Source organism: Engraulis encrasicolus, chromosome 4 (assembly GCF_034702125.1).
Source record: "Engraulis encrasicolus isolate BLACKSEA-1 chromosome 4, IST_EnEncr_1.0, whole genome shotgun sequence".
Taxonomy (NCBI): Eukaryota; Metazoa; Chordata; class Actinopteri; order Clupeiformes; family Engraulidae; genus Engraulis; species Engraulis encrasicolus.
In genome coordinates, this window is record NC_085860.1 from 54,865,038 (window position 1) to 54,886,214 (window position 21,177).

Sequence of the window (21,177 nt, forward strand, 5' to 3'; positions counted from 1 at the left end):
CGTTGCTCGATTAAATCATAAATAGACAAGCAGTGTCGCGGACTTCTCTTTTCACTTGTATTTTGGTGTACAACCTTTATTTTCACTTGATAATTTTTTCGCAGGGTACTTCTACTTTTACTTAAGTACACAACTTCAGTACTTCTTCCACCTCTGCTGTGTACAGAAGGGGAGTAGAGTTGCCCCACCGGGACTTGAACCCAGACCTTCTGGGGCACCATACTAGGGCTCCGACCTGCCAGGCTCGTTGGCATGACAGTCAGAGCGCACCCACACAACCCAAGGGATGGCCACTTCAGCACATGCTGTCTGTGCTATGCTTTGTGGTTTGGTGGTTTGATGTGGGGTGTGGTGTATTGTCTTGTGCCATGCTGAGGGGTGGTTTAGCATGGGGTGCTGTGGGGTGGGGTGGTGGCCTAGGGTGCTGTGGTGTGCTGAGGGGTGGTTTAGCATGGGGTGCTGTGCTGTGCTGTGGGGTGGTTTAGCATGGGGTACTGTGCTGTGGGGTGGTGGCCTAGGGGGATGTGGTGTGTTGTGGGGTGGTGGCCTAGGGGGATGTGGTGTGTTGTGGGGTGGTGGCCTAGGGGATGTGGTGTGTTGTGGGGTGGTGGCCTAGGGGGATGTGGTGTGTTGTGGGGTGGTGGCCTAGGGGGATGTGGTGTGTTGTGGGGTGGTGGCCTAGGGGGATGTGGTGTGTTGTGGGGTGGTGTGCTGAGGGGTGGTGTGCTGAGGGCTGGTGTGCTGAGGGGTGGTGTGCTGAGGGGTGGTGTGCTGAGGGGTGGTGTGCTGAGGGGTGGTGTGCTGTGGCGTAGCGTGGTGTGCTGCTGTACTGCTCAGATGTGCTGCGCTGGTTTGTCATGTGCTGGGGTGCACTGGTTTGTAGGCCTACTGTGTTGTTGTGCTGTGCTGATCTGACCTGTTGTGTTGTGTTGTGCTGTGGTGCACTGTGCTGTGTCGTGTCGTGTTGTGTTGTGCTGTGCTGCATTGTGTTTTGTTGTGTTGTGCTGCATTGTGTTTTGTTGTGTTGTGCTGTGCTGTGCTGTGTTGTGTTTTGTTGTGTTGTGCTGTGCCGCACTGCATTGTGTCGTGTTGTGTTGTGCTGTGCTGCATTGTGTTTTGTTGTGCTGTGCTGCACTGCATTGTGTTGTGTTGTGTTGTGCTGTGCTGTGCTGCATTGTGTTGTGCTGCACTCTGCTGTGAACCGCAGCCCCCACGGGAGGGAGGCAGAGGGTCGGACTTGACACCAACATGACCCCCACACCACCACCACCACCACCACCACCATCACCACAAATAGCACCACCACAAACACACCAACACACACACACCAACACACACACACACACTTACATAGCAACACCCCCCCTCCTCCCCCTTCACCAGCCTATGATACACATACCAATCACTCTACCACCCACCCCAGGACAAACACAACCAAATCCTCCCATGGGAGTCGGGATTTCTGGGGATGGAGATAATCGAAAGAAGGAGGAGAGATGGGGAGGAATGTTGAGGGGGGTGTTGGAGCAGGGGAGGACCTATAGCGGAGGGCAAGCAGGGCATTTGCCCCTGAGCCCAGGGCCTTCAGGTATTGGTCGTGGGGGCCCTATTATAACCTTGGCAGTAATGATGAGGGCCTTATTATCAGTGTTTTGTCCTGGGGCCTTGTGTGCAATTGTCCCGCCACTGTGTTGGAGAGTGTTAAATTCATTTGGGGGAAAAAAAAATACCCAACAGCATCAGCAAGCGCATCCAGAATAAGCAAGAGGCGTCTCGTCTCGGGCAGCGTTCCAGCTCAGCCTGCCTGCCTGCCTGCCTGCCTGCCTGCCTGCCTGCCCGGCTGGACGGTTGGCTGGGGAGAGAGTTGAGAGCGGAAATGAATTTTATGCTCCGCAGCGGTTACAGAAGAGCCTCTCAGGGGTTGTTGAACTGTTCTCTTCTGGAACTCAGTAAACAAATGTTGTGTGCAAGGCGTCCTGTGCTGTGCTGCGCTGCGCTGCGCTGTGCTGTGCTGTGCTGTGCTGCGCTGTGCTGTGCTGTGCTGTGCTGTGCTGTGCTGTGCTGTGCTGTGCTGTGCTGTGCTGTGCTGTGCTGTGCTGTACTCTGCTGTACTCTGCTGTGCTGTGCTGCGCTGCGCTGTGCTGCGCTGCGCTGCGCTCTGCTGTGCTGTGCTGTGCTGCGCTGCGCTGCGCTCTGCTGTGGTGGGCTGGGCTGGGCTGGGCTGNGCTGGGCTGCGCTGTGCTGTGCTGTGCTGTGCTGTGCTGTGCTGCGCTGCGCTGTACTGTGTGCTGTGCTGTAATGCCCTGTGCTGTGCTGTGCTGTGCTGTGCTGTGCTGTGCTGTGCTGTGCTGTGCTGTGCTGTGCTGTCCTGTCCTGTCCTGTGCTGTGCTGTGCTGTGCTGTGCTGTGCTGTGCTGTGCTGTGCTGTGCTGTGCTGTGCTGTGCTGTGCTGTGCTGTCCTCTGCTGTGCTGTGCTGTGCTGTGCTGTGCTGTGCTGTGCTGTGCTGTGCTGTGCTCTGCTGTGCTGTGCTGTGCTGCCCTGTGCTGTGCTGTGTTGTGTTGTGTTGTGCTGTGTTGTGCTGTGTTGTGTTGTGTTGTGTTGTGTTGTGTTGTGTTGTTTTGTGTTGTGTTGTGTTGTGTTGTGCTGTGTTGTGTTGTGTTGTGTTGTGTTGTGCTGTGTTGTGTTGTGTTGTGTTGTGTTGTGTTGTGTTGTGTTGTGCTGTGCTGTGCTGTGCTGTGTTGTGTTGTGTTGTGTTGTGTTGTGCTGTGCTGTCCTCAGGAGGTCCTGAGCAGCTGACAGCTGTTAGCATACCACACACACTCAAACACACGCACACACTCACACACACACGGTTGGAAAAGGTTGACAGTCAGTAGTAGTAACTCTGTGTGTGTGTGTGTGTGTGTGTATGTGTGTGTGTGTGTGTGTGTGTTTATTCACCCTGACTCCATCCTATTGGTACAGGAACTACAGTAGATTTCTGGTTGTCTAAGATAAATAGATGATCTGTAGTCGTTAGGCCACAGCTGTGGCAAGACAGACTATAACTTGAAATCTTCACCTGAATGACCCAGCCGTGGCTTTAACGCAGGGGTGGGGAACTTTTCTCATTCGTGGGGCTACTTCAAATTCAGCCATGGGCCGTGAAAGTCCTGCGAGGGCCGTACTATGAACACAAACCAGGACTTTTTCCTGCACTTTAGGCCTATATTGAAGGCAGCTACCTTTAAAAAAGACCCCACCTTCTCCAGTTCCCCTGAATATAACTTAATTGTATTGCAAATGTGTTTTCTAAGATTCTTTTACAAAATATGTCATATTTCATGTGAAGCTGCACAACAGTAAAATGATATCGGGGGCCTGATAAAAATGGCCTCAGGGGCCGCCATCGGCCCTCGAAACATAGGTTCCCCATCCCTGGCCCTCGAAACATAGGTTCCCCATCCCTGGCCCTCGAAACATAGGTTCCCCATCCCTGGCCCTCGAAACATAGGTTCCCCATCCCTGGCCCTCGAAACATAGGTTCCCCATCCCTGGCCCTCGAAACATAGGTTCCCCATCCCTGGCCCTCGAAACATAGCTTCCCCATCCCTGGCCCTCGAAACATAGCTTCCCCATCCCTGGCCCTCGAAACATAGGTTCCCCATCCCTGGCCCTCGAAACATAGGTTCCCCATCCCTGGCCCTCGAAACATAGGTTCCCCATCCCTGGCCCTCGAAACATAGGTTCCCCATCCCTGGCCCTCGAAACATAGCTTCCCCATCCCAGCTCTAACGGTTGGCCACTGCACTGCTACCCCGGCGACCTCGGTTCGATGCCGGCCCGGATCATTTGATAATCTTTTCCTGTCTCTCTCTCCCCACTCGTTTCCTGTCTATCCTCCACTGTCCTGTCTCAAAAATAAATGATCCCCCCACCCCACACACACACACACACACACACGCGCACGCACGCACACACACACACACACACACACACACACACACACACACACACACACACACACACACACACACACACACACACACACACACACACACACACACACACACACACACACACACACACACACAACACAGTTTTTTCAGCTGAGGGCTGTGGGTTTTATCAATTTTTCAGTATTGTTATGTCAATATTTGAGACTACAGTGTTGCAATTATGTTTTTTATGTTCTTCGCTTTCTTTGTGTGCTGACAGACCCTGATGGTGGACCTTCGATCAGACCGGTTTATTAGGCAGGTAAGGATTTTACTCTCCACACACACACACACACACACACACACACACACACACACACACACACACACACACACACACACACACACACACACACGCTTTGAAACCAGTCACATCTGGGCAAATATGACACAAGCCTTTAGGCAGTGTTGCCCAACAACATGACTGTCCATAGATATATGCAAGAATTGGTCTCTAATGTTCATTGATGGCAGAAAGTTGCGATGACTCACGCTCTCCCAAAATTGTCTCGCCGAATATTAGTAGAAGAGTTGCCAAGCGATTATAATAATGTTCTCTCCTGTGTCTAACGAAACCACCAGAGTTGCATAAAGAAGTAGAATTACTCTTACAGATGGAATACTACTAGTACAATATTGCAAAGTCAAATTCATATCATATACCACTAGTGTTGTTAGTACTTTTACTTCAACTTTACAACTCTGAACAAAACTGTAGAAATTCAGTAGAGATTCATGTCATGGAGAGCCCCAAGACAGTTCCTTTAATGTTTCTCTCACTTTTGTCTGTTGGACATACTGTACTCTATGACGATGTACAGCTATACTTTATACTTCATACTCTATGAAGATGTACAGCTCAAACAAACTTTGGTCTCTCTAAAAAGTTTGCACTCAGTGTATCCCAAAAACACACATCTGGGAGCACCATAATAAAAACCTAGTCTTCTTGTTCATCTTCTTGTTCCTCTTCTTCTTCTTCTTCTTCTTCTTCTTCTTCTTGTTCCTCTTCTTCTTGTTCTTGTTCTTGTTCTTCTTGTTCTTCTTGTTCTTCTTCTTCTTCTTCTTCTTCTTCTTCTTCTTCTTCTTCTTCTTCTTCTTCTTCTTCTTCTTCTTCTTCTTCTTCTTCTTCTTCTTCTTCTTCTTCTTCTCCTCCTCCTCCTCCTCCTCCTCCTCCTCTTCCTCCTCATGCTTCTCATTAGATAGATGACGAAGCGACCCTGTTGCCGAGGAAACTCCAGGCGGCTCTGGAGCAGGCTCTGGAGCAGAGGGATGACCTCATTGGCCAGGACTCCGACAGCGAATCAGAAGACGGTAAGGACAGCCATTAGGGCAGCACCACAAGGTTGCTCAGCAGAAATTAATTACTCGTCTGTCTGAGGCGAGCTCATTTACATTTAACTGAAAACATCTGATCATGTACTGTATTGTGGTGGCAGCCATCAACTCATTTGTCTGATCTTGGATGACATTAAAACTGCTGTTGAGGGCCCTGCTGTTTACTTTTAAGCTGCCGTCACACAGTCAGTATTTGTTCACATGATTGTACTCTCCATGTCAGCAAAAACACACATTCTTGCAAGTTATTTGATTAATTTATTTCACATGGGACTGTGGAAAGAGATTTAGAGACTGGGTAGAAAACACAGCTGTCAGCCACCCCCTGAGTAACTTATAATAGGGCTTTTGTCTTAAGGATTATTTAATGTGGTTAATGTTAAGTTTATGTGGTCTTAAGGAAGAAGAAATCCGCACTCACAAACTGCGTCTCATTATTTATTTATATTACCACCATGTCCAAAAAGCAAACGCGTTTCGGCTAACAAGCCTTCATCAGTGCGTAGTACCACGCACTGATGAAGGCTTGTTAGCCGAAACGCGTTTGCTTTTTGGACATGGTGGTAATATAAATAAATAATGAGACGCAGTTTGTGAGTGCGGATTTCTTCTTCCTTAAGTTGACGCTTTTTATCTCGCACCCAAAATCTTTTCGGTTTTCCAAGAAGTTGAGCGCGTCCTCTGCCAATACTTGAAGTTTATGTGGTCTCCTGCAGACAGCCACTCCCTGAAGTGCCTGGTGCTGGAGGAGTTGGATTAGTTAAAAACATCGAGGTTCTCTTCAGCTGGGCTGAGCTGTGTTAATGATGTGCTGCTGATGCTATGGCCTGCAGAAAACCACTCCCTGGTGTCGCAGGGCTTCATCTAGCCATTACTAATAGCAACAAAAATATGAAACTATATGAACTATATGAAATACTGTAGGTAAGAGGCAAGGGCTATAATATGTAATAGATTATAATACGTTTTGTCTCAATGTTTAAATGAATTGATGCTGTCATGTAGACAGCCACTTTCTGAATAGAACAGTTATCCAATAAGTCCAATAACCTGTGTTATATGTGCCTTTAAATGTCCATGTGTCCAATATCCTGTGTTATATGTGCCTTTAAATGTCCATGTGGGCATTATGTGTATTTATGTAAGCTTGACAACTTGACACCTGAATTTCTACTCAGGGATTAATAAAGTTACTCTATTCTACTCTACTCTACTCTACTCTACTCTACTCTACTCTACTCTACTCTACTCTGCTCTACTCTACTCTACTCTACTCTACTCTACTCTACTCTACTCTACTCTGCTCTACTCTACTCTACTCTACTCTACTCTACTCTACTCTACTCTACTCTACTCTACTCTACTGTACTCTACTCTACTCTACTCTACTCTACTCTACTCTACTCTACTCTACTCTACTCTACTCTACTGTACTCTACTCTACTGTACTCTACTCTACTCTACTCTACTCTACTCTACTCTACTCTACTGTACTCTACTCTACCAGCCTGATCTCCAAAAATTCCGTGCTCCTGGACACGGATGTTAAGGACACGAAATCCGTGTCCAGGAGCACGGATTTTGCCAAAATTCCGTGCTCCTGGACACGGAATTGTTTTCCGTGCTCCTGGACACGGAATTGTTTTCCGTGATGGGCACACGGAAGTGCTTTCTATAGGCTATTACCACAGTACTGTGTTAACTCTATCATTAGAAAATACATACCAAATGCTAATCCTGAACAAAATAATGCTATAGCCATTTAAGTTGTGCCCTGACCAAAACATTCCCTAACCTTAACCTGTCATTAAAGACATATTTTTGAGAAATACCTTTTCCAGTTGGTTGCTAGGCTATCAAACTCATATAATGAATGAAAGAAAACTAGCTGTGCCCAGACCAAAACAATCCCTAAATCTAACCTGTGAGTAAGAAATGGGTTTTTTTTAGACAAAATATTTGAAATTAGAAAAATCCTGAGAAAACACAAGAATGTGGAAATAGCCCATAGAAAGCACTTCAAACAATTCCGTGTCCAGGAGCACGGAATTTTAGCAAAATCCGTGCTCCTGGACACAGATTTTGTGTCCTTAACATCCGTGTCCAGGAGCACGGAATTTTTGGAGATCTACTCTACTCTACTCTACTCTACTCTACTCTACTCTACTCTACTGTACTCTACTCTACTCTACTCTGCTCTACTCTACTCTACTCTACTCTACTGTACTCTACTCTACTCTACTCTACTCTACTCTACTGTACTCTACTCTACTCTACTGTACTCTACTCTACTCTTCTCTACTCTTCTCTACTCTACTCTACTCTACTCTACTCTACTCTACTCTGCTGTACTCTACTCTACTGTACTGTACTCTACTCTACTCTACTGTACTCTGCTCTACTCTACTCTACTCTACTGTACTCTACTCTATTCTACTGTACTCTACTGTACTCTACTCTACTCTATTCTACTGTACTGTACTCTACTCTAATTCGCCCCTTTGTGCAGAGCCTATGTTATAACCTTACTGTCACCAACATCGCAATGACCAAGTCTTAATCTGTTACTGAAGGCTCTCAGTAATGCCATAGCAATGTTGCAATGATGTAGTTGAGGCTTTTCAGCAATGAGTGAACAATCCTGCCGGTGGGCCCATCTATGCAGAGAGTAGTGATGGGATTTTCTTCTTACTAGGGAGAGCCGGTTCTTTCGGCTCCCAACCGGCTCCCTATATATATGTTTACATAATTAATAAATTAAAAGTTTTAATTTTATTTTACAACATTTTGTTTCATTATTGACATTGTGAAGCACTTTGGGCAGTGTATAGTGTGTAAAAGCCTTTATGAACAACACTTTTATCATAATCAGTCATTAATCATGACCCAACATACCCAAATACAAAGTAAATTTAAAAGGTATTATTAATACATATGCATTTCTTATCGCTGTGAGTGTGTCTGTAACACCTGCTCTATCCACTGGCACTTTTAGAGGATACACACAATGAGAGGGAGGGGGAGAGAAGGACAAAACAAACAAAAAAACAATAACGGCTCCCCCCAAAAAAATCCCAAAACGGCTCCTATTGCAGAGCCGGTTCCTGTCGTTCACTTCAAAGAGCCGGCTCTTAGAGCCGAACGGTTCGCGACCGACACATCATTAGCAGAGAGGCTACGGACCACTGTAAAATGCCTTGATACTGTCCCCTGCAGAGAGCCATTCCCTGAACAGCGTGGTGTCGAAGGCCATCAAGTAGATATTGCATTAAATGAAAATATATTAAATATTAAACTTACAATACTTACAATAGGTAATAATGATTTAAATGAAGCAATGTGTTGTCCTCCAGATAGCCTCTCTCTGAACAGTGTCGTGTTGGAAGCCTTCATCCTTCATCTGAGCATAGTAAACGTGTAATACTGTAGGTTATACAGTAGGTAAGAGGTACAATATAATAGCCTATAAGGTTATAATAGGATGATGTCCTGTCCTCATGAGAGCCGACTCCTTGAAAAGTGTGGTGTCAGAGGAGTTAAATGAATTAAGAACATCAAGGTTCTCTTCAGTTAAGCTGACCCTTGAGCTGATGCTGTGATCATGTTATATTATATAATAATCAGTGTTGGGCAGTAATGCATTTCAAAAGTAATTAATTACTGTAATGCATTGCTTTTTGCTGTAATGCAGTAATGTAAGGCATTTAAAGGGCAAACGTTTTTAATATTTACGTAGTTACAATGCTAAATAACTTAAGTTACAAATGCATAACAATGACCTGGATTTTAGTGGTATTCAGTGTGGTGGCTCAGAAAGAAGATATTCCTGAACCTGGTTTTTAGTCTGCATGCTGCCAAAACACCTCCTGGGTTGGAGATGAAAAAGTCATGACTCATGAGCTTGATTTACACTGTAATAAATTGCCAGATCCATATTAAGGCCTACAGTTCTTTTGACGAAAGTAGCTAAAGTTATGCAAAAGTAGTGTAATGCCTTCCATTTTAAATATAGTATTATTGTAGTGTAAGGGACTATTTTGAAAAGACAGTAATGCATTACAGTTTTTGAGTAACTTGCCCAACTCTGTATATAATGTCCTCGGTAACACTTTATTTTAGGGATACGTCTATTAGCACTAATAAATACAATGTTAATGCCTGCATAAGTACCTTGTAAGGCATGTACTAAGCAAATGCTAAGGCCTACTAGGTCCTTACTAGGGTAATACATTGGTAATAAATCCCTTATAGTGCACGAACAAGACATTTGCGCATACATGCCTAACAAATGTTTGATTTTGCTTTGTACATACCTTACAAGTTGCTTATACAGAAACATTGTATGTATTAGTGCTAATAGATGTATCCCTAAAATAAAGTGTCACCATGTTGTCCTGTGTAGAGAGCCATTCCCTGAACAGCGTGGTGTCGGAGGCCTTCATCCGCTTCTTCCTGGAGACCATGGGCCACTTCCCGCTCTTCATGACGCACACGGCCACGGGCGAGCGCACCTTCCAGCGCGACGCCTTCCGGAAGGCCGTGGCCTCGCGCAGCGTGCGGCGCTTCCTGGGCGTCTTCATGGAGTCCCAGATGTTCCACGGCTTCATCCAGGACCAGGAGCTGCGCACCAGCCGAGTGAAAGGTGAGACGCCCATTACCTATATAGCACCAGCCGAGCTAAAGGTGAGACACCTGTTTCCTGTCTCTCACCAGCCGATGCTAAAGGTGAGACACCAGTTAGCTGTCTAGCACCAGCTGCGCTAAAGGTGAGACACCAGTAACATGTCTCGCACCAGACGAGCGAAAGGTGAGACGCCCGTTACCTGTCTAGCACTAGCTGTCCTACAGGTGAGACACCCATTACCTGTTTCGCACCGACTGCCCTAAAGTTGAGGCGCCCGTTGTCTAGTAGGGCTGTAACGATAGTGTATCAAATCGAGAAATCGTGATACGCAGAGTCACGATACTGTATCGTGATACAAGAAGCCAGTATCGTGATATGCCCTTTCAAAGTTCTGTTACCCTTCAGTCCAGAAAACAACCACATGATATGATGTGATGGTGCTTCCAAGCTTCAAATTATCATCAAAAAGATACATTTTAAAAATCATGCGGTGTATCGAACCGTAGATCAAAAATCGTGATACGAACCGAATCGTGAGTTGAGAGTATCGTTACAGCCCTACTGTCTAGCACCAGCTGAGCTAAAGGTGAGACACCTGTTACCTGTCTCGCACGGACTGCCCTAAAGGTGAGACACCTGTTACCTGTCTAGCACCAACTGCCCTAAAGGTGAGACACCCATTACCTGTCTCGCACGGACTGCCCTAAAGGTGAGACACCTGTTACCTGTCTCTCACCAGCCGCACTAAAGGTGAGACACCAGTTACCTGTCTAGCACCAGCCGCGCATTTATGCATCAACCGTAACCCCTCTGTGACCTGTCACTCTTTCTTGTAAAGGGATGAACTTGTTTTAATAATAATACACAATAGGTAAGCCAGTGAAAAGGAGTACAACATGATCGTCTACCCTGAAGAATGGATGTTGTAATACCAACATTCAGTTACATGAGTAATTCTGTTAATGTCTGTACATTTTGTGCAGTCTGACCAGTGGCGGAACAATTGCACACAGGGCCCCAGGGCAAAACACTGATAGGGCCCCCCCCCCATACTACTTGCCATTGTCACAATACAGCCCCCAACACCCATACAGGAGGGCCCTGGGCCCAGGGGCAAATGCCCCTCTTGTCCCCCCTATAGCTCCGCCCCTGAGTCTGACTCTGCTCATACAGCTCTCTGAAACTGCTCCAAACGATGTTGTTGAGACCTGTCGTTGTTGATAGAGCTCTGCGGTGGGAACTATGACATCGAGTAAAGTTTGAAAGATTTATTGAAGAAAAAAAGCCACATCATTATACAATTATCATTATCGTTCTGTCTGAACAGCCCCCTAAATTCCTTGGGGCAAATCGCAGCTGTCTGGAATGGAACTTGTTGCATAAACTCCACTGTTCCATGGGGTACAATTTTCAGTTCTTAGTTTCGGATGAGGTGCATCTCAGTTTGAGGCTACAGTAAGCTTTGGTCAGATGACAAAGAATGTACTTAACACAACTACAGTGAGTGTATTTTATGATGGCACTATAAGTAACTATTTCCTAACAGATGTGAAACACAACTGATTTGAATATGTTCCTCTGTAGCCAGTAGTCGTAGACCTAGGCCTACATGCATTGATTTTCCGACACATTTAAATCTCTGACAATCAAATCCATCTTTATCTAGCTGCCCAGTGCACTATACCAATAAAAGATATATTTAGACAGGATCTGTCATGCTAATGTTCCCACAGTAAACAGCTTGAGGAACTTGAGAAATGTAAATTGATTCTATCAGGCTTTTATTGTCTACAGCCTAACAAGCCAAACAGCTGGTTGCTGTCTTCATACTGGCAAACATTCGTGTTGTTTTTTTTTCTCTTTCTCTTGTAAATCTTCACAATACATGTCTGTAATCATGTCAATATTGATCATTTCGTTTAGATTGCTTGTCATTTTCCCATATATTGATACAATGAATCCCCATACATTTGAAATTACATTATTGTGAGCTGTTGGGTTTAAAATGGGTTTACAATGTGTTTGACTGCCCCCTTGTGGGAAGAAACTAATTTAAGAAACATACACAGACTAAGGTCTCCTGATCCAGAGCAAATGCTACAGATACTTAATACAGCTGTAATAAATGCCCTAGAGCAGACATACAGGTTCGACTTCAAGTTCATGTTTATTTAGCCATATCAACAGTATAAAATACAGTTGTTAGAAATGTTACTTGAGCCAGTGATGTTGAGCCAGAATGTTACATTCAGCCAATGAGACAGAGGTTCTCTGGCAGGTGGGTGCTGTTGCGGTATGCAACACTGCACGCTAGGGTTGCTTGCCACCTTTGAGAAATGAAAATAAGGGACACTTGATTGTTGCGGGGGGTCAGGGGGTCCTCTCCCAGAAAAAAAATGTATTTTTTTAGATGCAATTTCCTGCATTTTAACAAAATTGTGGCCCGTTTCAGCCTTAGATATTCATGAAAATAAGGAACTTTAAGGAAAAATGAGGAAAAAGTAAGGGACTTAACTTCCAAATAAGGGACGATTCTGTATTTCAAGGGACGGGTGGCAACCCTAGTACACGGTGATGCTTTTATCCAAAGCGACTTACAGTTATTACACAGGACATTAGTTAGAGTCCCTGGAGAAATTCTGGACTTACAGTCAATCCGGAAAGTATTCACAGCGCTTCACTTTTTTCACATTTTATTATCTTACAGCCTTATTCCAAATGCTACAAATGAATCTCTGTTGTCAAAATCCTACACAAATTATTCCATTCAAAACTCACACCCATCTATTTTAGCCAGGTGCAGACTCAAAATGTACAATTTCAATGTACTGAAAGGTTGAAACACACACCGATGACCTCCCTTTTAATCCCTTTTCATTTCGAAATGAAAAAATGAATGTAGTTGCTGCCAAAGGTGGTTCTACAAAGTATTAAGCAAAGGCTGTGAATACTTTTGTAAATATGATTTCTTTGTTTTTTATTTTTTATAAATTTTCAAAACTGTCAAGACAACTTGTTTTTCACATGGTCATAATGGAATAATTTGTGTAGGATTTTGACAACATAGATTCATTTGTAGCATTTGAATAAGGCTGTAAGATAATAAAATGTGAAAAAAATGAAGCGCTGTGAATACTTTCCGGATTGACTGTACATGCCTCACTGCCTTGCTCAAGGGCACTGCAGACATGGATGATGTGGCATCTGAACTTGCAAACTTTTGATACAGGACCGACTCCCCACTCAGCAGGCCACAGTTACCGCATGGTTTGGTTCAGTGGCGTACACAGACATTTTTGGGGGCAGTTGCTCAAGGTGGGGTGACGGGGGGGCATGTGGAACTTCCGGCTGCCTTATTGGGTTATAGAAGTTATATACAGTATTAGTGGGCAGTCATGGGTGAGCGGTTAGGGCGTCAGACTTGCATCCCAGAGGTTGCCGGTTTGACTCCCGACCCGCCAGGTTGGTGGGGGGAGTAATCAACCAGTGCTCTCCCCCATCCTCCTCCATGACTGAGGTACCCTGAGCATGGTACCGTCCCACCGCACTGCTCCCCATGGGGCGCCACTGAGGGCTGCCCCCTTGCACGGGTGAGGCATAAATGCAATTTCATTGTGTGCAGTGTTCACTTGTGTGCTGTGGAGTGCTGTGTCACAATGACAATGGGAGTTGGAGTTTCCCAATGGGCTTTCACTTTTTCACTTTATTATTGGGGCGTTATTGTCACATGCTCCATTGTAGTCTACCCAATGAGATAGACAGTGCTGTGACCAGAGCAGAGTTGGCTGATCGTAAGACAATTGTCACATACTCCATTGTTTCTAATGACATAGACTGTGCTGGTACCACAGATTTGGAGTTGGCCGATTGTAAGACAAGTAGGCCCACACAGGTCTACTGGTTACTCACCTAACTTACTGGTGTTGGAAGGAAACTGTTTTTTTTTAACTTTCATTTGTGACACACCAATAGCTCAATGCAGTTGTGGTTACTTATTTCCTAATGGGAGTCCCTTCCATGGCTTCTCCTTCCCGTAGGTCTGTTTGAGGTGCGGGTGGAGCAGTACCTGGATGAGCTGCCGGAGGTGGAGCAGGGGGGAGTTAACCGCTTCTTCCGTGGGCTAGGTAAGATACATACACAGTATGATGTACAGGGGTTGGACAAAATAATGGGAACACATGTCAATTGAATTTAGAGTGGGAAGTTTCATGGCTCAAGTGGACCAACCTGTTGGTCAATCTTCATGAATTGCACATTGCACCAGTAAGTTGAAGGCTGACCAACAGGCTGGTCCACTTGGGCCATGAAACTGCCCACTCTAAAATGGCAGGTGTTTCCATTATTTTGTCAAACCCCTGAACATCACCGGCCTACTAACCACATAAAGTTCTGTAATCCTCCTCATAGATGGGCCTTGTGGCAACGCATGTGTAGGCCTACTAATGCATCAGTTGCTCTGAGTTTACCAGCAAAATGAAGAATCATTTTTTATAAAACTGACTTCACGGATTTGAATAATTCAGTAAATCATGTCTGGAACGGGAATGTCCCAAGACCATGATCCTTTGGTCCCCTACATCTCAATTGGATCTCAGAACAAAGATCTCAGCCCAAATTTGAAAAGAACAGCTCACGTTACCCTATCTCAAATACTGTATGTGGGTTGTGTGCACTGACTACTTTGCTTCCTTTAACAGGAAATAAAATCAAGTTTCTCCAGAAAAAGAACTGACACCAAGAAGCAGGATGATGACCTACAAACCTAGGAGCAGACCACTTATGTCACTTTTGTGAAATCTATTTGTATGTGGTGCTTGTACAGTGTTAACAATCGTTTGGAAAATGTTATTTTTTGTTTTTACTTTGTATGGCTGAATGTTATGTATGTTTGTATGGCTTTTGTATGTTCCAAGAGACAATCATTATTCAAAACCAAAGATTTAAAGTTTACACATGTTTTGTTGCAATTTTGGAGAAAGCATTCTTTAGACCTCCAAAATATCAGCTGTTTATAAATGCCATGGCTTGATGACCCAAACTCAAAATGCATATGCATATGAACAGGGACATCTAGTGTTCAGACATGTCATGTTTGTACAATAAACCAGTTTTGTTTTCAAGTACATGGTGTAGCCAAATACTTCTGCAAAGAACTCTGCATTTGGTTCAACTGACTTCATTTAGTTCAGCCTTCTGCAAGGCTTTTGGAACGGTGTGCTTCCACACATACGGAACACATGAGGCACTTCGGCCCAATCAGGGAAGGAATGTTGGACAAATTACATTGTCAGTCTTTTCTTCAGCAAGCGAACAGCAGGAAATATATTCAAAGTATTAAGTACTATATATGGGTATTACCGTGGGAGGAAAACCAGAGCTTTAGAGTGGTCTTAGCAGAGTAGAGAGACAATAAGTGAAGCCAGAAAAGCACACTGATGAATTGCAGGCTGATAAATTGCAGCTGAGCATTGGCTACTGCACACATGATTCCTGTTGTTCTTTTCCATTTCCATCAAGTTTACTCTAACTTTTTCAAACGTTACAGAATTTCCCTCTTTAAAAAAAAGGTCCAGTGTGTAATTCTGGTTTATTTCCAAAATGTATTCCGTCTGTTCAGATTGGACGTAAACTACATATTTTCTGGTCTGATCAGCGTAGACAAAGCTGCATTATACACTCCGTCCACTTTATTAGGTACACTGCTGGGTTGGATCCCCTTTTGTCCTCAGAACTGCCTTAACCCGTTAAAACACAGCGTTGTACATTTGCTGCTACCAGAATGGCAATGACCAAAGTCATAGTGCATTACTACAGTAGCCTGATAAACCAGCCTAAATGGATTTTGCCGTCCAGCAGTTGGCGCTGGTTTTCCAGACTATTACTGAAGGCCCCGTGTCAGATTTTAGTGTAGTTAGTACTATGGTTGTTAACTTTTCAATTACAGCGTGCCACTGGTGGTACTGCATGCATTATGGGGCTACCTGCAGCAATACTCAGGTAGGCTGTGGCACTCTTACAATGATAAATGAGTAGCCTACTAAGGGGCCCAAATTGTGCAGCGAAAACTTCCTTAGACCATGATCCCACCAGCCTGAAACATTGATGTAAGGCAGGGTTGATTCATGTTTTCATGTTGATGCCAAATTCTGACCATTCCACCTGAGTGTTGCAGCAGATAGCAAGACTCATCAGTTCAGGCAACATTTCTCCTCTTTAGTGTCATTTAAGATGAGCCTGTGCAAATTGCCTCATTTTCCCGTTCTTAGCCGACAGAAGTGGCACCCTGTTTTTTGCCAATCTGCCTCAAGATTTGATGTGCTGTGTGAGAGATTCTCTCATGCACACCTCTGTTAGGAGTTATTTGACTTAATGTTGCCTTTGTAGCAGTATCAAACTAGTCTGGCAATTCTCCTTTGACCTGCCATCAACGCCATTTTTCCCAAACAAAAACTGCGGTTCACTTTTTCAGACAGTTCTTTGTAAACCCAAGAGTTGTGTGAATATCCCAGTAGATCAGTATTTTCTCAAATACTCCAAGCCCTTTTGGCACCAACAGACATACCAAGTTCAACGTCATTTAAATAACATTTCCTCCCATTCTGATCCTTGGTTTGAACTGCAACAGATTATTTCGACCAGGTCTACATGCCTAAATGCATTGAGTTGCTGCCATGCTATTGGCTAAATCAGGAATATGTCAGAACAGTTGTAAAAGGTGCACCTATTAAATGTTCGGTTAGTATATAGGCAACAGAAAACTCGATTGTGTAGAGAACATCTGTATATTCATCTTCATGCATAAACCAAGCACAGCAGGGGCAGGCAATCACCCAACTCCATGCTTATCAATGTTCACAAATGCATTTCCCCATGCACACCCATAAACAACCCCTTACAGAATCTTGCATAATGTGATGAGTAACCACATTTCACAGTTCTTTTTTAAATATTTTTTTCTTTTTATTTGTGAAAAACAAAAAAAGTGGGGTGCTTATGCGGTCAGGACACAAGCGCCTCCAACTTCCTTGATCTTCTCCTCAGCTCTGCGGCTGAAGAACTTGGCCTTGACGATGACCGGCTGCTTGGGCAGCTTGCCCTTGCCCAGCACCTTGAAGTAGCCCTGCGGAGAGAAACACACACACAAGCACATACAACATTAACAGGGCTATAAAATAACTCTGGCTATTAGAAATTAATATTTACTAGCCACTAAAACAAAGGAGTGCATGTTTGGCTAGTAAGATTTAACATCTAACAGCCAAACCGAAATTTGGCCAGTTGGCTGGTGTTTATTTGCAACCCTGAACCTTAATATGGCACCCAGCACTAAGACGCATACATTTTTAAAAAAGCAAAATATTTCAAGACTAACTGTATGCCTTAGACAGGGGATTCTAACAAGCCAACATGATGGGCAGCAGGTTGGGGGAATATATAGGTACACACAAATCAGTTATCACTAATGCAGGGTAGAGGAACCCTTCACTCGAGGGGGCACTTAAAATTTGATCAAGTCCGCCAAGGGCTGCATCAAAGACGTCAAACTCCACCCATCCAATGCAAAGGTGTTTGCTCAAATTTGGTCTCCTGAGGTGAGGTTGTCCCTCCTCTTTTCGTGGCGTTTGCACAACTATGCGCGCTACCGCCATCTACAGTGCCAAGGGAACTCCATTCATTCTCAACCTCAAGACGCCGGAGGTCTCCTAAAGGGGCGTTCACCCAACATCACATGGATACCAGAAAAGAACAGGCCTGAAGTATCCCTCCCCTATATGATTCTTTGGCTATACTATGAACACAAAAATCAGTATTTCCCCCTGTACTTTAGGTCTATATTGAACACTGGGATCCCACCTTCACTAGGTCCCCTGAAAATATAACTTCATTGTATTGCAAATGTAATTTCTAAAACTTCTTTACAGTCCCGCACCTGCTCTAATAGATATAAACATTCCTGCTACAAAGTAGCAAAGCAACATGCCACCTATCCGTGGCATTCACCCAGCTTTACAGTGACCACACCAATACCTGTCCCTTGTATAAATAAAATGATTGAACTGTCCTGTTTGAATCTACTTCAGTGACACCATACTGGTGGAAGTGTGTTAATCACATCACATGAATCTGTTGAACTCATCAATTCTCTGCCTTGTAATTGGAGTACACATGAGGATGTGCCCACTAGATGAGAACAACAAACTAAACACAGGTGAGCAGAAAGACAAAATAAACACATTCCAAAATGCCACATGACTGCAACAGAGGACTGGTCTTTACAGTCATAGTAATTCTCCATGTCTTTGCAATAAAACACAGTCACATACAATGCCCCTAAACATGCATTAACTACAAGGCTTTACACCAAGCAGCATGATGGCATAGTTTTTAATTTCAAGCATGGAATTTAGCATCCAGGCTTGCCAAACAGTGTCACTATGCTCTTAAATGTTGAAGGTCCATTTAGAGTAGAGTAGAGTAGATTATCGTTTATTGATCCCAGAGGGAAATTAATTAATTAATTTACTTTATGAAAGAAAAGCTACACCTTGTGTCTGAAAACATATCAAACATCAGATTCACCACTCAAATAGATTATACACAACCATGAAGACACTCTTGTCCATAGTACCAGGGAAACCCATGGCAACTCCCAGCAATAGCTTTCCCTGTGGACCACCACATCAAAACTACCATGACTGCACTGCACCAATTTGAAATAAAGGTGAAGAGTCACCACCCCAACTCATCAGCTTTTCTACTGACATCATAACATTTCAACATCAGAGCCATAGAGACACTCAAGATTTCCAACAAGGGACAAGCAATGCAACAGGGGCCTAAAATGAGAACATCATGAGAAGGACAAGATGGGCGGCTGTGGCCTAATGGTGAGGGAGGTAGACTTAAGATCAGAGGGTTGTAGGTTCAAATGCCACCCTTACTGTTCCCTACACTTCCATCTGTGGCTGAAGTGCCCTTGAGCAAGTGACCAAACCTCACAATTTCTCCAGGGACTGTAACCAATATCTTGTAAATAACTATAAGTTGCTTTGGATAAAAACGTTGAGTAAGTGTAATGTAATGGATACACGGATGACAGGGGAACAGAAGCATCAGTGCGCTAATCGGCAAGCAAGCACACGGCTAGTGCTACTTATGGCAAAAGACTGAGCAGGTGTGGATACTTACAGCGCGCACCACATCGATGACTGGAGCGGGCCCGTCGGGCTTCTTGCTGTAGTTGACGCGGGTCTGTTCGCTCACCAATGTCCACAGCTTGTCCAGGTTGACAGTGGGGCAGTGGGTGGTGTTCCTTTTAAGATGGTAATGCCTCATGCCCAACTTACCGAAGTACCCAGGATGGCTAAAGGGTGGAGAAGGGAAAGACACATTTAGTTTGGACATGAATGAGTTTGGTAAGCCATCAGCATCACACACAGACACACTGAAGTGAATAAGACCAGACAACTCTCAACAAACTACACTTGAACAAACGGGCACACACATGCACATCAACATTGATGGTCAGGTCATCAACTGAATCTGTTAAAACCCCTCACATTCAGGTTTAGAACATGCAAAATGTGCAAGTCCATTCTGTTCAGATGCATCACACCACAGACTAAGGACAGTACGAAAGACAGTCAAATAATTTTCCCACTTGTCAAAATCCACACAAGCTCAGCTCGTCTAACCAAGGTTAGGATGGGAACTTTATAAATTCTAACAACAGAACTGGGGAGGACGGGCCTAGTTTGCTGCGGTACTCACTATTTGTCGAAGTTAATTCTGTGGTGATGCATACCACCGGCGTAACCGCGACCTCCAGGATGCTTTCTGTGTTTACCTGGTAAGAAGATGGCAATAATGTTAGTTACGGGCATTTAGCTTCCCGACCACAACATGCACAGGCAGATTGCTAACAAGCTAGCAGCAAGGCTACTACTCACCAATACGTCCGTGTCCATGGCTGACGTGCCCACGGAGCTTCCTGGTCTTGGTCTTCTTGGTAGGCTAGAGGTAAACACATTTACCAACGTTAAATTACATAAAGAGACTTGTTCACTTGGTTCCTCGGACGCACCAATTCATCTGCTACACTGCTAACACGGTGCTCACGTCACTGGAAACCCCACGAAGAGGCATGCTAGCCAGCCCACGGCTAATCTTAATGGAGATAGGCGTATAATAACTCAAATAAGTAACATTATGATAATTTCCAGCAACATTCAGCGACATATTTTCGCTCTGCGTCTGGCAAACAACTTGACTTTTGTTGGGGGAAATGAAAAGCATCTGTAATGTACATCGTACGGGGCAAATGATCCTGCACAACCCCGACAAGTGCTGACGAAGAGCCAGTCTTAAATATGTTGATTATCATTGCCATTTTACTAAAATAATGGCATGTATTTCACCACTGCATATACTGAATCACATCGACTACAAAAGATTGACGTAGAAAAGTTAACTTCACTGGATGATGTTAGATTTTCTTTACAACTATCCATGGAAGTTTTCATCACGACACTCACCATCTTGGAGGAAACCGGAGAGAGGAAGACTGATAGGAAATCTCGCGTTGATATTCGAGAGCGCTCCGCGTGTTTGACGGGAAAGTCACAGCGCCACTAACTGGCTGGAAGAAGCAAGCAGTATGTGAAATCACAAATCAATATCTTTGAGTGATACCGATTTTTAATAAAACCTTGCAAGTGAAATACGAGAGAGTGGTAATTTCCCTTCATGATGAATCTTGTTATTTTCTGTAAGACAAAAGGGGCAAGTTGAAATGTTGATGAAAGCTCGCATGTCCTATTCCATACTGACAGGTGGCAGTGTGCGGTCGAGGCTGATAATTCCTTCAAGGAAGTCGATTTTCATGTGAAATTCTTTAAAACAGAATGGACTAAAGCAGGTGTCTCTACAAAATGTGTTGACTGTGGGGATAGGCAAGGGCAGACGACACATGATCAAATTCCTGCGCGATACAGGATTGTACCATAGGATTTGAGATTCACTAGTTTGACGCCCTCTCGTGATTTCACATGGTAATCAAACATTTCAAACAAGCGATTTAAGGTTAGGGTTAGGTTTAGGGTTAAGGTTAGGGTTAGGGTTAAGGTTAGGGTTAGGTTTAGGGTTAGGTTTAGGGTTAAGGTTAGGGTTAGGTTTAGGTTTAGGGTCGTATGACGTAAGCGGTAAGTACCCAGAGCCATACAGAGGGTAGAGTCGGGC

The 21,177-nt window shown here is 44.4% G+C and overlaps 2 protein-coding genes across 2 annotated transcripts in view; one reads left to right on the forward strand and one right to left on the reverse strand.

Annotated features, from left to right (window-relative positions):
• LOC134448142 (DENN domain-containing protein 2B-like) overlaps positions 1-15,062 on the forward strand; it is a 66,032-nt gene extending 50,970 nt beyond the window's left edge. The window contains exons 17-21 of the mRNA XM_063197901.1: positions 4,198-4,239; positions 5,180-5,291; positions 9,718-9,957; positions 13,977-14,063; positions 14,637-15,062. Coding sequence (XP_063053971.1) covers positions 4,198-4,239; positions 5,180-5,291; positions 9,718-9,957; positions 13,977-14,063; positions 14,637-14,671 — 516 coding nt within the window. The 3' untranslated portion in view covers positions 14,672-15,062. The remainder of the gene's footprint in view (positions 1-4,197; positions 4,240-5,179; positions 5,292-9,717; positions 9,958-13,976; positions 14,064-14,636) is intronic.
• A 1,811-nt stretch (positions 15,063-16,873) lies between these two features.
• rpl27a (ribosomal protein L27a) lies at positions 16,874-20,823 on the reverse strand. The gene is made up of 6 exons (XM_063197902.1): positions 20,770-20,823; positions 20,475-20,570; positions 19,890-19,953; positions 19,711-19,786; positions 19,129-19,303; positions 16,874-17,059 (listed from the first exon to the last, which is right to left on the reverse strand). The coding sequence occupies exons 1-6, from the start codon at positions 20,821-20,823 to the stop codon at positions 16,931-16,933; spliced, it is 594 nt and encodes a 197-aa protein (XP_063053972.1). The 3' UTR covers positions 16,874-16,930.
• Positions 20,824-21,177: the final 354 nt, after the last annotated feature.